The sequence below is a fragment of the Odontomachus brunneus genome, unplaced genomic scaffold (genome assembly GCF_010583005.1).
Source record: "Odontomachus brunneus isolate Ranch 3 - 2012 unplaced genomic scaffold, Obru_v1 Obru_scaffold_092, whole genome shotgun sequence".
Classification (NCBI taxonomy): domain Eukaryota; kingdom Metazoa; phylum Arthropoda; class Insecta; order Hymenoptera; family Formicidae; genus Odontomachus; species Odontomachus brunneus.
Window position 1 is genome coordinate 115,640 of NW_022639542.1, and position 15,680 is coordinate 131,319.

Here is a 15,680-nt window from a genome sequence, read left to right on the forward strand (position 1 = left end):
GGGCGCACGGCCGGTTGACAGATTCTCGGACAATAGACGACTCTGCTGCAGCGTTCGGCTGTCCTATGAAGGAAGAAGAATTGTGTATCGTGGATTTAATACCAGTGAAACGTTTTCCCAAAAATATTTCTCTTTTTTGTCTATTATCAATCTATATCGTGTTCTGTAGTTACAGTTGTCAGAGAACACGCTGAGATCCGTTGAGCTTAAAGGCAGAAGCCTTTAAGGTTGCGCGCTTCTGACGTTGAATGTAAATTGATTTTCGCTGTCGGCAGTTTACGAAGAGGCACGTTACAGAGTTTATGTCAGAGTTCATGTGAGATGTATGGCGCTACGTGTCAGTGACCGCGCTTGTGACTTCCGCAGTCGAGCAGGTTTCAATCGCGCGCACCTTGTCCCGCCGTGTTTCGGTCATCGACTCTCTCGCAGACCTATTACGAGCTCGGTACAATTCAATCTGGACCTCCTCTATGCTTCTGTCCTTTGTCTCCGGTACCAACGCGGAGACAAACACGGTGCCGATCAAGCTTGTCATGCCGAACGCGGCGAAGGACGAGGAGATCCCCATGAGGTCCACCATATTCTGGAAGCATCTGGTCACCAGAAAAGCCAACGTCCAGTTGCACATCGCAGTGGCGCAACTGGCTACGCTCTTCACGTTATTGCTGAAGAGCTCGTCAACCATCATACATGGTATGGGACCGAAGCCGAGGCTGAAAATCGCGACGAATATCGCGAGCGAAAGCAACGGGATCCAGAAGACGCTCGAGAGATCGTGCGAGATCTGAAATGATGAAGGCAAGCTCAAATGTGATGAGAAATCACGGCATGGAACGTAGAGATGTGCGAACTATTCGAATTCGAATGGAATCAAGTGAAATTCGATTCGATTCCATTTCGAATCCGAACAATTCGAAAATTTCGAAACGAAAAGTTTCGAATACGAATTGCACACATTAGCATTAACAAAGTACTATTAAAGACATCGAGCTTTACGGAAATTAGCATGACTTGAAAAGTTTGCTTTTAAGATTTTCTTCAAAAATATTAAAAGAAGATAACGGCTTTTAGATAAACTCTTACCGACAACTGTCGGATCGATATGTGTCGTTGCGCAGCTTTCAAGGCTGAAACTGTATTCCACACACGTTTAAGATAAGAGATATATATATTATATATCTCTTACCTTAAAATTGATATCACATGATCAATGTTATCTCTCTCATATTGGTCACTATTTTCATGTTGAATTCAATGATTATATTACTTAAAAATTCTTTCAACGATTCGATTCGATTCAAATGAAATTTCATCGATTCGATTTAATTCGATTCGACATAAAAAAATCTTTGATTCGCACATCTATAATGGAACGTTGAAATGTCAAATCATCAGTTAAGCAGAATTTGAATATATATCAAAAATTATAAGAAAGTTACTAGTATAATTAGATCAATGTGAAAATTATTAGTTTCACTGATGTATGTATAAATTATATAAACTGTGTTTATATTAATTGAATGTTAGCCCGACTGGAAATCGATGAACGTTTCACGATGAAGCTTGCCTGAAAGTGGAAGTATCCTGACAGCGTAAACATGCAGGTGGCCATCACTGACGCGCTGATGAACAACAGTATCTTTTTACCTGCTCGCTCGATTATAACAATCGAGGAACAGGCGGCGATCACTTGCACGGCTCCGACGATTACCGACGACATGATGGGAGTCGGCGACGAGACGCCTGTGGCGTCAAAGATCCTACTCGCGTAAAATATCAGTGCGTTGACGCCGGAGAGCTGCTGGAAAATCATTAAACCTGCCAAACACAGTGACTTGAGACACGGGTGTGATTCGGATCACGGTTGCAGGAGAAACGTCAGAATCAAATACAAGGAAGATGCTCGGAACTCGGAAAATAAGCGAAGTATTGAACAACACCGCGGAAGCCGAAAATACCAAGCATAAAATTAACGTGACGAAATAATGAGAAAAAGTAAGTTGAAAGAGAAGATTGCACGTTAACTTTATGATTATATATTGATTGTTAGAGCAAGAAGATCATATTCGTAGTATTTTAGAAGTATGCTTAGTCGATTGCAAGTATCATTTTTAAGTATATCCATTTATTTCGACGTACTGTGCGGGAACTTTGAACATGCATCTCCTCGCTTTTCGATCAAGAGTTCCGCAGCGAGGAACCAGGCGCCTTAAGATGAATAAGGCGGAACCAAGTGAATTTCGCGTCATCAACATCAATTATTCCGATGGAATTATCATAAATGATCGTCTGATTCGACGAAGTGAATGTGTAACGACCGAGTTAAACGCAACATCGAATATGTTGATTTACCAAGCGCGATGCAGATCGGCCGCCGGTGGTGCCTCAGATCCGAGATACCAGCTCGCGGTTCCGCGACCCGCAGCTCGAGCCTCGTCAATTCCGTCTCGATGCGATCGCGAGACGACCCTCCGAAGTGCCTGAGTGAGTCGTACGCCTCGTTCCTCCGACCTTGGCTGACCAGCCACGCCGATGATTCCGGCACGAACGGCAGGGAGATCAAAAGCAGCCCAGGCGCCGCGGAACACAATATCGCGATGACGTGCAGACTATCGGTGAAAGCTGCCAACAATTGTGTCCCGCTTATCATTCCAGGCGAGTTGTCGCGAACTTGTGTTCCAGAACTGACGCTCACTCATCATTTTCACGCTCCGCGTTTCCACTTTTAGCAGCGAGACCGCGGCAAAAGTCGAGGGTATTTTACACACGGAGGGTTCTCTTTCCTCTGACATTCTCACTCTTTCCTTACACAATACCGGATCCTTGAGACGTCACTACGTGAATGGCGCGTGAATAAAAATTCTACATTCAAGAATCACCGTGACAGTTCTGCAACTGTCTTGGAAACGCGGATGCTTCATTCATGAAGTTTTTCTCGATATTTTTCATCTACGTGTACACGAAGTTTGTTCTGAAGAAGGATCATTAATTCCACACTGCTGAACTCTTATTAAATATTAATTGTCTGCCGCGTGGATAAAGATCCTTCGTTCGAGGATTATCGACAGTTTCGCAGGCGTCTCAAAATCGCCAATATCGCATTTATGCAATTTCTCCGATGTTTCACTTATGTGCACACATTTGTGCCGAAGAAAGATCATTAATTCCACATTGCTGAATCCTCGTTAAATATTAATTGTCTGCTGGGTGGTTAAAGATTCCCCATTCGAGAATTATCGCAGCAGTTTTTTGCAAGCGTCTCTAACACGCGAATATTGCATTCATACAATTTCTGCAATATTCCGCTTACGTGTACAATCCTGAATAAAGATCTTTAATTCCATATTATCAAGCTCTCGTTAACTATTAATTGCCCGGCCCATCAATCGATTATCGATTTGCCGGACGACAATGTAGCCTGGAAAATGTTATGAACGGGGTCGCTTATATTTTCTTGTCGCGAGAGCGCGATGTTCTTTCTTTTTACCGGTGGCGTACGCGAAGAGGATCCCGGCGGTGATCTGCAACTGGAAAACTGTGCCAAGTAAGCCTCTGGTGCTCTGCTCGGCGATCTCGGAAATGAACATGGGAACAAGTACGGATGCTGCGCCACATGCCGCCCCGGCCACGAGCCGTGCCAGAAAAAGCCTGCCGATGGGAGAAACTCGATTACGTAACCCTGAGCAGAAAATCAATGACACCGCACGCTAAAATCGCTCTTCTACTCGGAGAGAACGTCGCGGTCGATATAACTGATGGATAAAATGTCCGTGACAGACAAAGGAAGAGAGAAAAAAAGAGAGAGAAAGAGAGAGAGAGGCGGAGGATTTCGAGATGTGATGAAAAAAATTCCATTGTCGCTAATCACGTCAGAGCGTTTTTCGGGGTGATTTTTTACCAAACGATTTTTCACGAGCGAATTTTTCACGTCACGCAAACCGATCGTACCAGTAGGAATTTGGATGTTTTCCGGCCTCTCATAACTCCCGCCAACACGACCTTTTGCTCTTATATTATATTCTTGGACCGTAAGAAAAATCATCGACCGTGTGTGGTTTGTCAATTCGCCAAAGTTTTACCGCTTACACTTTTCTCCCGACCTTACCAAATCTTGTTCCGCGCGAATGCGATAATGTACCAGCACGAAAACAAGGGCACGCTGGTGGCCCAGATCGTTCTCTTCCGGCCGAATCTGTTTGCCAGCATTTTCGCCGGCACGACGCCCGGGATAGCGCCGAGAGGGAGCAGCGAGGAGATCCATGAGGCCTCCTGGTTACTGATAGATAACGTGTCCTTCCTGTTGTAGAGCGGCAAGACGGAGGATGTCCACGACAGATATGTGCCGATAGAGAACGCGGCGAGTGTCGCTAAAAACACAACAGCGAGCATGCATAGCGATATCGGAGACACGTTTTGTCCCGGGAGTACGTTTACGAGCAAGCGCTTTATTCGATTTATCGCGAGAACACGTGCGCGTGCTTCGTCCCTTCGGAAATATTCCGTGTCCTGAGAATCCTTTCTCTTGAACGCGTTTTCTCCACTTGGCTGTCGAATCCCACGAGTAACGCCGGTGCACCGCGACCGCCAAGTTAAATTACATGGTCGAGAGATGTCTATCGAGAGAACTAGTTTTAACGGCGATACACGAAGTTCCGATTAAATCAAGACACCCGAGGATCAATATGGCATTCGCATACGCAGAAAACTATGGCTTTTCACGGGCTAATTCGAACACTGAAAGAAATCCGACAAAAAATTAACAAACGGATATTTCCGATCAAAGTATCGATGAATTTTTGTATCCAATTAAGATATTCGATTAAATTTAATCGAATACTTCCGATCATAATGACATTTCATCTGAATAAACCGATTATTCTGATGACATTTCATCAGAATAAACCGATCAAAAAATTATGAACCGATATTACTTATCGGATGTTTCCTGTTCGGGCACAAAAATTCATCGGTATTTTGATCGGAAATATTCGTTTCTTATCGAATAATTTCTCTCAGGGAAACTTTTCTAAGGCGACGGATACAGAGACGAAGTTTGCGCGTTTATTCGCGATTTACATATCCTTCCCATATTTACATAGCCTTCCCGAGTCATGGGAGCCTTGTTTTTTAGACGCGCCGCTCTACATAATATTATCACGAATGCCAAGTGTTCGTCGCAAAAGCGGCGCCCTCAAGTTCACACCGGGATCGGCGAAGCTCACTCACCCACAAGCAAACCCACGCATTGCGAGAACTTCAAAGTCGCTCGCTCCCGCCCGGCTTCCTCGTCTCCCTCCGCAATTAAAGGCATTGTGCATTCGTGCGAATCGCGCAACCGCGCGCATCAGCCGCTCAAAAACACTCGCGCGAAAACGAATCTCTTGGCGCGTGGGTCGAACTACGAACATCGAACTCTCTCGCGAGAGAGAGAACTCGAGTCGCGCTTCTTCTCAGATCTGCGCGCTGCGCCGTTATCCCTGATAATTCGCGTTTTATCGCGACGTCACTTTCTTATCGATGTTCCGTTATCTGTCGCGACCCTTGACCATTTACGTAAACGATCTCACGGCGCTTCACTCCTACTCTGTCTCTCTCCCCTTCTCTCTCTCTTTCTCTCTCCAGAAATTGTCCGCATTATTACACAACTCCGACGCAACTCTGCCGCGTAGTCATGCTAGCGAGCGGCATAATTGCTCGTAAATAAAGTTCATCTGCAGCCATTCAGCAGCGTTTGCACCGCTCTCGAACGCGCCGTGCATTTCGCATGTTGCATTCATTTATCACCGCTTCTTCCTTCGCCTTCTAGGTGCGATGCGTTCGGCTGCATCACTAAAAACAGCGCGCGGATGTTCCTTGATCGCGGGCGAAAATCGCTTGATCGAGTCGCAAGCGAAATAAAAAGAAATTAGTTTGATTTCCTTTTTTAATAAAATACTAATTTTTATTAAATGCACGAGTGTTTACATGTGTGTACAGTATTATAGAGAATTAGGAAAGGATAAGTGATAATACGAGACAATTTACGGAGATACAACAGCGGGGATTGCATTTTCCGTCTGTATTTACCTGAAATACGAACGATAAATGCACAGTCTACTGACAATCTCGAAAATGCGTGGTCGTTAATGTTCCCCTCACACGCTCTTCATTCGCGATAAGGATAATGAGAGCGAATTGATACGCATCGCGAAATAATTTACGTGATAGCGCTGCCGCTATCGCGGGAGTAAGCTCAACGATACCCATAGAAAAAAAAAAAAGAAGAGGGCGAGAGGAAAATGAAAATAAAATTAGTCTCTTAAGAGAGAACGCTCGAATACAAATCAAGTCCGCTCCTCCGCGTTTCCGCGAGAATGAATCCCGAACGGACTCGAGAAGCATTCGCGAAGATATTCCCTCGAAACCCCGACACCGATACCTATTAGAGAGACGAACGTGGCATTTGCATACAGATTTCCTATTGACGGATACGTCCTCTTCTTTTTGTCGCCGTTCGCGAGCGCGATCGCCGTTGACAAAACTAATCGGCAGCACGCGAATCGAAGGGCCGTCGTTTCCGATTTCACGCCAATTAAACGAATGTACACAGGACCACGATCCGTTTCCGCCGTCGTTTCGTCCTTCCGGCTCCTCAGCTCCCTCGATCGACAACGAAACGTCTCGCGAGACTCACAAGAGACGACGTATGTATAGTTGACTTGATATCGCGGGATCAAAATTCGCGAATTCGCTGCTCTGTCGGCGTTCCCAGAGATTCTCATTGCAGTGGAGAGGCTCGCGTAACTGCATTAACGTCTCGTTACAAATCGACACAAGTCAGCACCGCGCTCCGGAGGCGAAGCTTCACGGCCGTCCCGCGGGACATTCGCTACGAAGAGGGAGGGTCGTCACTTCGCCTCGGGCAGATTGGTCGCCAACACCCGGAAGCCGTTGTGGTCGGCGATGTAGTGCACCTGCTGGAGAATCCCGTTGGCGTCGATGTAACTGTAAGCGCCTCTGGTGGTGCCGTCCAACGACCTGGACTCGGTCTTGGCGCTGGAGTCCCCGGTGTAACTGTAGTCGTATTGGCCCAGCGAGTCTTGGGTGTGATGCAGCGAGCTGTGGAGGAATCTGTAAGGCAGCACCGGGAGCAGGTAGGGCGTAGGCATGGCTATCGGTCTCTGGACGTTGGCAACCGGCACTAACTTGCTGAGGTGCAGCGCATTCTGATTAGACGTTTGTTCCTCATCCCTGAAGAGCGTGTTGTCCTTCAGCGACGCCGAGGTGGGCAACGACAAGCCCGTGCTGGTGGCTGCGGTGGGAATTGAAGGCGCGGACGTTATCTTGGAGAGACTCGGATCCGGCTTGGGAATGTCGATCCTGTCCGCCTCCGACCTTGACAATAGGAATGGATTCTTGGTGCTCTATGAAAAAAAGAGATAGAAAGTTCATTATTTTGACGTTACAGCAGCGACATCATCGTTGAACGTAATATTTTTTACGGATGGAGAAAGTTGCAAGTGGCTTTTTGCTTGAATTACGAGATGGTACTTTGAAAATTGCGCTCATTGATTGGTATTCGTAGTTCAGCTTAAGGTAGAAGTACCAATGTCCGGACACGTACTTAATTCTGGGCATCCTTATCATTTGGATCTTTAAATACGGATATATTTAAACTTTCAGCATAGAATATGTATACATACGCGGGAGAAATAATTTCGCTAGCGAGTTCTCTGTTATTTAGAAGCCAAATGAAAAACTGGGTAGTAAGAACAGAAAGTTTCTACTCAGCCACTTGCTCTCAGTTACCTCGAGTTTTAATGCAGCTGAATGTTTTCTGTCACAATAACAGAGATATTATTTCTCGAGTTTTTCACCTGATCCTTACTCAGTTACACGTGCTGAATTTTTTTCCGCATATATTGAATATATACATATATTCTGTATGTTTTGAGAGTTTTTAAATGTTCGTATTTAAAGATCTGAACGATAATAATGTCCACGATTTTTATTTTAATTATGGAAGAGCTTCGTGTCGTTGTAAAATGAGGGACGGATTCTTGGTGCTCTACGAATGCGAAAAAAATGATAGAAAGTTAATTATTTTGATGTTACAATAACGACAGTATCACTGCGTAATATTTCTAAAAGGTGGGGAAAGCTGCAAACGGTTTTTTGCGAGTGTACTCTGATTACGAGATGCAATTTTGCAAATTGCATCGACTGATTGGTGCTCGTAGTTAAATTTAGTCGTCGGAGCTGCGTGTCATTATGAAGTAATACAAGCGAATTGTATTCTATTATCGTTTTATTTGACACCCCCTAATATTACACATGAATTAATATGTGTATCATATTAATACATGAATTTCATGTTTTTCATTATCGAATGTGCATTCGTGGACTCTGCGTGCTCTTGACGAACGAATTTCCCGCTCGAATTCCGAGTCACCTCGTTTCCTATTGAAGCGCGAAATCCGACCGAAGAGTGTTCTCGAATAACCACGGCAAACTTACCTCCGTGTCTCGCGCGTTCGAGTTTAGTTCGGCTTTGCCGTTTGCCTCCGGTTGGATCTGAGCGAAGCTGAAGTACGACGGTAGGATCTTGTACGACAGAAGATTTTGATCCTGCCAATTGGCCTGATGCGACTTCTGCAACTCCTCGAGATGATTCCTCTTCGCCGCGGCTATTTCTGCCGTGTCCTGTATCGTCTGCAACTCATCCCTGGGCGATTGCGGCAAATTGCTCGCGCTCACTCGAAATCCATTTTGATCGTCCGCCGTGTACGAGACCGTTTGCAAAATTCCATTTGCATCGATGTAGGAGTATCCTGGGGGCGAGCGGAAATAATATCCCTCGATAAATAGCGCCACCGCGTCCTCCGGAAAACCGCGCGTTTGTACAAAGAAAGGTACTGGTCGTCTCTTATCCGCTATCGCGACTGTTACGTGATGCACGCTATATTGCATTTTTTAACTCACATTTATTATAATTCTTACATTACCGAATCCACATATAACGAATCGATCGACGAGTAGCCGGATGTGATTTAGTGGAATTTCTCAGAAAGATAAAGTCAACGCGATTTTTCTCATCGACTATTCTTTGATCCTACTTCGCGGCTATTTTCATCATCTTCTCAATCCTCTATCTCCTTCTTCTCAATTATTCCATTAATTTTATAGTATTAATTACAAATTTCTTACATTATTTATTTGTATCATGTAAAGACCCTCACGTGAAACAAATTTCAAGCAACGACTATTAGAACGGGCCTTAGAGACACTTTTAATCGATAAAAGAGAGTTCACAGCATAATGGTCAAAATGAATATCGTTCATTAGACAAGTTAAACAGATGGCACGCAGAAAAACTCAAGCAGTAACAGTTTACAAGTCACAGTCGATTCTTCTTGCGATCCAAAAATAATCGACTTTCAATTTTCTTACTGCTTACTTTTTTCTGCGCGCCAAATTGAGCAGCCACAGCCGATGATTCCTCTCTCGACGGTCCACGGATAGTCGATTGTGTTTGGTCAGTTCTCTAACTTAAGTCTTACTGCTTTACGTATTTCTGTGTGCCGTTCGCTTTACATACGCGAGCGCGTCGTGAGTCATCCCGCACCTCGCGTACGAACGCAAGACCAGCGTTTCGAGCGTAAATCGCGCGCATTGTCATCCGAGGAAATTTGCAGGGACGAGCGTGCGACGCATGGGCGTTTTCTTGCGTCATGCCAGCATGCATCGGCGAGAGATTCACTCGCGACATACACGTAGGCCGGTAACGCAACTCTCGCAACACTTCGGAAAGAATGCATTCCATTTATGCATTTCTCTAGGTGCCCGTTAGATCACTAGTCATCGACTATGGTCTACACGGCGTGTCCCGGATCAGAGTTCCGATTTGATCGTGACGTCACGCGACAGGGCATCCTAGGGTAAAACATCCAATTATGGACATCACCTTAGTAATCGTTGGCATTTCAGAAGAAAACCCGGTTTTGCTTGTGATCAGCATCGCAATTAAACTTCTTACCTGCGCTCTGTGATTCCGACAGAGGATTTCATGGCTAAAACTGCGAAGAATCGTCGTTGGTCGCAAGAAAAACCAGGTTTTTTCCGGACCGCCGATGACCAAGAGAGATCAATAATTTGGTGTTTTACCCGATCTGAAGTGTATGAAACCGATAAGCAAGACTCACCACCCTGCGTTACGCCGTTCAAGGTGGATTCCGCTTTGGCATGGTGGGGTCCCGTGAAGGAATACTTGTACGAGCCCGATCCGTCCTGTATGTGATACTGCCTCAACGGCGAAAGGGCTGGTATCGGACTCAGCCAGACATTGGCGGCGATCGGCGAAGCGATGGATCGCCCGACGACAAGGCAGCACAGAATTGCCTGCAGAAGAACAAGTAAAGATCATTATGTCGAATCGTCGTTCATATTCATCTCCGAAAAAATATAATCTCATTCTTAGCACAATCCTCTTATATCTCGAGAGGATTCTGAAACCAAAAAGAAAGTCTCCCAAGTTCAATATTATTCCCCTTCATTAGAAGAGAAATACTCTTTCGGTAAAAGTTGTCTCTTAAAATACGGAATTACGTGAAATAGTACCTTGCAACTAGAGTTCTTTTTATTTAGGGGTTTTGGAACATTTTCCTTTTAGCTTCCGGAGAATTCTCTTGAAGTCTTATATATAAGAGGATTTCACTAAGGATGAGATTATATTTTTCTGGGTGAAAATATATAAGAAGAGAAGATGGAGAAACTCCGGTTGAAGGTACGCTCCTTTCGATAAGTTGTGCAGTTGATGCAATCGGTAAAATTGAAAAATTCACAGATCAAGAGGTAGTACAGAGTTTTTACTTTTGCACAAACTATTTTTTGACAAAGGCTACTCGACTGCTGTGTATATGCATTTTACCTCATGAATATTGACTGCGACTACGAGTTCGACTTACACGCGACTCGCAATTCGTACACGCGAATTATTAAAGGTCGCCGCGGTTGCTACCAAAACCGTATGAAAAGTGTTGATTCGTTCACGTGCTGTCGACGCAGTCAAGTGCGGCGATATTTATCCGAAACGTTTCAAATGTTTGTTTCGCAAATTGCACTGCAAACAGTGACCGAGCGATCACGTCTATTAATCTACGGTTAATTTAAACGCGGTGTATTAGCCAATGCGACGCATTGATCGGAGATGAGAGAACGGAAATGTGATCGTGCACAAAAAATATAATTTTCGGCAGGAGGTCGTCTCGCGACGCAGTCTGCAGCGACAAGTCGATTACAAGGAGGGACTGCACCCCCGATAGGGATAAGTCGCATCGATCGCGGAAATCCAGTCTGATACGCGAGCCGGTCACTTTCTCGGCCAGGAGAGACCTCGACACTTGCATTTGTCATGAGCATTTTCCGCGGGGCAAAGCGATATTCCACGAACCGCAAACGGCGAATCCGGGACTTCGATCGAGTCGGCGAACAACCTCGCGCAAGTACCTCGTAATTCGGCCAAATCGATAGTTATTACCGGGCTGATATTAAGCCCGCTCTCGTATTATACTTGCGCCGCAGTGCAGACCCAACAAGAGCATATTGACATCGATACGAGAGTAAACTTGCTCAAAATGTGAACCAAATAACACGATCAAATAACGCGGACACGATACATTCGCGGATGTATCTCGTAACGTTGGACGATGGATTGAAAAAAAAATGATAATTTTTATTTAGCGTACACAAAAAGAACGCGCACATGAGGCCTGACAGAAAAAATAAGGATCAGCGTGGAAAATCCGGCAGCACTAGTAAGTAAAAAGTAAAAGAGAAGAAAAGCTTCAAGAAAATCGCAGAAAACTACCGTTCTTCTCCCAACGAATGGGAACAGAAACAAAGTTTACTCGTCTCTCGCGAAATTAGACTTGTAATCCGCAAAGGCGACGCGACCAGATCGATCGAAGGACCGCATACGACGTAAAAAGAACCTCGGGGTAACCTCAAAAGACGCGCTCCGAGCAAATCACATTTTTCTCCGTTAATTAGTCGGTAATCGATCCGATAATTAGCCGGGGAAGGAACGCGCGTCGGTGTCGCGGGAAATTAGTCAGTGGATTCACTCACAAGTATCATGGTCGTCCTCGAGTGAACCAGGAGGTCGTTGAACTGTCGATCGAACGATCGTGAGCAGTGCTGATCTCTGTTCTGTGTGCGTTCCGCCGTTTTTTAATCTCGCTGTCGCGCGATGCCTGGGATAATCCCGGCGAGAGTCGGGTAACGGGTGTGAGAGTGCAAGCTCTCTCGGTCGCATCCTCTTATATAGGAACCCGCGGATCCACACCGCGCACTTACGGTGGTTCCCCACCAGCATCGCGCGCGCTGGGCCCTATTTGCGGGGCCCTACGGGCCGCACGAGGAGCTCACTCACTCGCTCGCTCGCTCGCTCACGGGGCCCCAAGAGCCCAAGGGCCACAAATCACCCCGAGTTCGATTTCCAGGCCGATAAATCAATGTTTATTGGCGTCGGCTACGAGCCGTCGATCTCGCGCGCATTCCGGGCGCCGAGGATGCGTTTTTCGAGTTCCCCAGTCCCCTCCCCCCTCCCCCGTGTAATAAGGATGCACGCACCGCGCTCGTAATAACGACGGCAACAACAACGGCAGAGCGAGAGAGATGATTCACGCCGGGCTCGGATTTTTAATTCTCCTGCTCTCGCAGCGGGCGCCGGACAGACCTCTACTCGTCGAGCAGCGATATCGTCTAAGTAGGTGTGTAAATTACCTCACGTCGACGCGCTTGTCCTGAATTGGGACTTACACGAAAAGCCCGTGTTGCATGTTACGCGTCCGCGGATTTTCTAGTAAATTGCTCAGAAACAACATCTCTGTTGAGGGGCGCGTTCTGGGTGACGCGATGAGTCGAAGTTTCGGTTCAACATTAATCTTACAAATTCCGCCAAGCTTGGACACACACATACAGTCTATTATTTTATCTTGATGCTGTTTTCTCCATGCTGATTTGTCCTTAAAAATAACATTCGAAATTAATTTAATATTCGATTGTCTCAATATTCTACTAGTATTTAATATTTATTCTTAATTTCAACAAGCAATGCATCAACTATGCAGTTCACTTAATTGCTGATGGAATTTGCACACGTGCGCAAATATTGAAAAATCCAAATAAATTAACGGACAAGTGTAATTAATTGATGAATGAAGCAGCCAATTTTGTTTTTCCATAATCTTTCTTATGTGTGTGTGTGTGTGTGTGTGTGATATAATTTCTTCATTAGCGTTGAAACTATATATCTATACAAGACGTTTATTTATGCAGATATCTATACAGCTATATCAGTCAGTGATATATCGCTGCCTCGGCCCCCTGCACGCATCTTCAGCTGTGAAATAATCGATAATTACTTTTTGCAATAAACATAATATTTCTACGCTAAACGTCTTAGATAATTCGATATCTGAATTGGGATCTCGTGATGATTTAACGGTACAGCTATACTTCATATAATCTGTAAAATAATCTGCGTAAGTAAGACGGTTACATAATGATCCAAATTCGGAATGTCAGAATTTTGTTATCATTTCTTTCCTCTTCAGCTCAATCATCATTATCATTATTTTTGTTATTGTTACTTATTATTATTACTTATTTTATATTAATCAAGTGAACAGAAAAGTTGACTTGACGTCAGAAAAATGTAAACGTATCTCAAAGCACTGTCTTGTGCGTTTCATAAGACTGATTGCATCAGACTTTAATGACTTCTGTTTGCCTTGTATCGAAAAATATAATTACATCAGATTGACCAAGCAATATCATCTACGGAGAGAATTAACAATTACTCAAATGATTTATTTACGAAGGATAACAGTTTTCTTATATGAAACTATAATTGAACCGTTAAACTCCTAACGAGATCCCAATTCAGATATCAAATGGTTATCTAAGAAGCTACTTCCACAGCATGGAAAATATCATTTTTTTGCAACAAGTAATTATATCGATTATTTCGCAACTAAAACCGCACGCAAACGGCCGAATAAAAATGAGATAATATATAATATTAAAATAAATAATTCTTAAAAAAAATAAATCATTATTAAATCATTCTTGAAAGCGTTTTCGCGCTTCTCTACGGAGAAAATGGAGTAAGCGAGCATTTGCAGCATCAAAGTAAGACAATAGTATTTTGATTTTGATCTTGAGAATCTTCATTGATCCTTCAAGCTCAACACAAAACTTGCAGAATTACTGTGGAACCGAAATTTCGACTCAGGAGGTCGAGACGCATCGCGGAAGCAAGCGATCTTGAAATTTCATTATTCTCACAATAACACCTTAATAACGTTTCCTTCTCGAATCGAACGTTGTATAATGAATTCCCTCGCGCAGGAGGCGAAGTCCGCGATATCGCCTGGACGCGATGCGCCGCGCAATTCTATTGAGATCACCGCGCGATTGCTGTTAATAGCGCGTTAAGGCAGCTTGGTAGTTTGTTATCGTCGTACGTTAATACCTCATTACGCTCGTAATCAAAGACTCTCGCATAATTTATGCGAGCCATCGCGCACGATTCCCATTAGCGTTAAACCGCATTAATGCCGCGCTTATACTTACACGACGATCACGGGCGATACCGTAATAAGCTGCGCGAACCGTCACGTCGCAACGCCAAAACGACGAGCGCACGTACGATAATGCCGCGCCACAAAACGACGTCGCAAGGGCGCCGTAATGGACGGAGGAGCGCGGTATCGCGCGTACCGATGCAAATACGGTCGTTGCACAACGTCACAGGGGCACTTAAACGCAGCCAAGATGAATTCTCGCGAGACGCGAGACAAACGCGATCGGCGTCGCGCGTCCACCATCGCGGATCATCATATTCAAATCTGCGCGACTCATCCTGCGTCGTGTTGGCGAACAACAACTCGTGCCGAGATAGCGCGAGGTCGACAGCGCGCGAATTGTATCTCGCGAGAAAATTAATTTCACACCCTCTAAGGCCTGGTTGCACCAACATTATTTTAGCTTTAAGCGAAACTTAAACATACATCTATCTTTATCTTTTTTTCTAAATGAGTAAAAACAGACGTATATTTAAGTCTCGCTTAAAATCAAAATAATATTGGTGCAACCGGGCCTAAGACCCGTAATAATCGTTGCCTGAAACTTGTTCCAAGTGAGATATACAGATTTGAGCTCGGAGTTAGAGGAGAATTCTTTTCAGATCTGTGAGAGAAATCCGTGTAGATCTAACTCTGAACAAAAATTTAAATATCTTACATGAAACAAGTTTCATGTAACGACTATTGATACGAGCCTTAGAACCAAACGTGAACTTTGCAATTGAATAGCGATTATAAATACGAATATCATTAAATATGCTTAAAAATTCTGATATAACTTAAATGAAAAATTCTGATATAACTTAAAATTTGGATCTGAGTGTCATGAGACGAATTTCAAGTAAGAACTAAAATATTTTATATTATTAATATATTAGTATCACCTCGAATAAATATATATATTTTTTAATATTTTGTCTCTTATAGTATGTAGGATTTATCGCACAATATTTCAAGCTCCGCAAGCGATTTTACGCATGGACGCCGTCGGTATTGCGAAATTCCACTTCTGTTCGCGGTCCAAAGATGCAAACAGCAAACGAGAGAGAAAGA

At 44.3% G+C, this 15,680-nt stretch overlaps 2 protein-coding genes across 2 annotated transcripts; both read right to left on the reverse strand.

The window, feature by feature from the left end:
* Nucleotides 1-124: 124 nt before the first annotated feature.
* On the reverse strand, nt 125-5,572 carry LOC116848239 (facilitated trehalose transporter Tret1-like). The gene is made up of 6 exons (XM_032824125.1): nt 5,227-5,572; nt 4,106-4,367; nt 3,488-3,648; nt 2,353-2,622; nt 1,568-1,818; nt 125-784 (listed from the first exon to the last, which is right to left on the reverse strand). Exons 1-6 carry the CDS (start codon nt 5,309-5,311, stop codon nt 332-334), a joined length of 1,482 nt encoding a protein of 493 aa, XP_032680016.1. The 5' UTR covers nt 5,312-5,572; the 3' UTR covers nt 125-331.
* Nucleotides 5,573-5,914: 342 nt separating this feature from the next.
* On the reverse strand, nt 5,915-12,282 carry LOC116848245. Its single transcript, XM_032824137.1, has 4 exons — nt 12,106-12,282; nt 10,182-10,377; nt 8,497-8,810; nt 5,915-7,403 (listed from the first exon to the last, which is right to left on the reverse strand). The coding sequence occupies exons 1-4, from the start codon at nt 12,112-12,114 to the stop codon at nt 6,888-6,890; spliced, it is 1,035 nt and encodes a 344-aa protein (XP_032680028.1). The 5' UTR covers nt 12,115-12,282; the 3' UTR covers nt 5,915-6,887.
* Nucleotides 12,283-15,680: the final 3,398 nt, after the last annotated feature.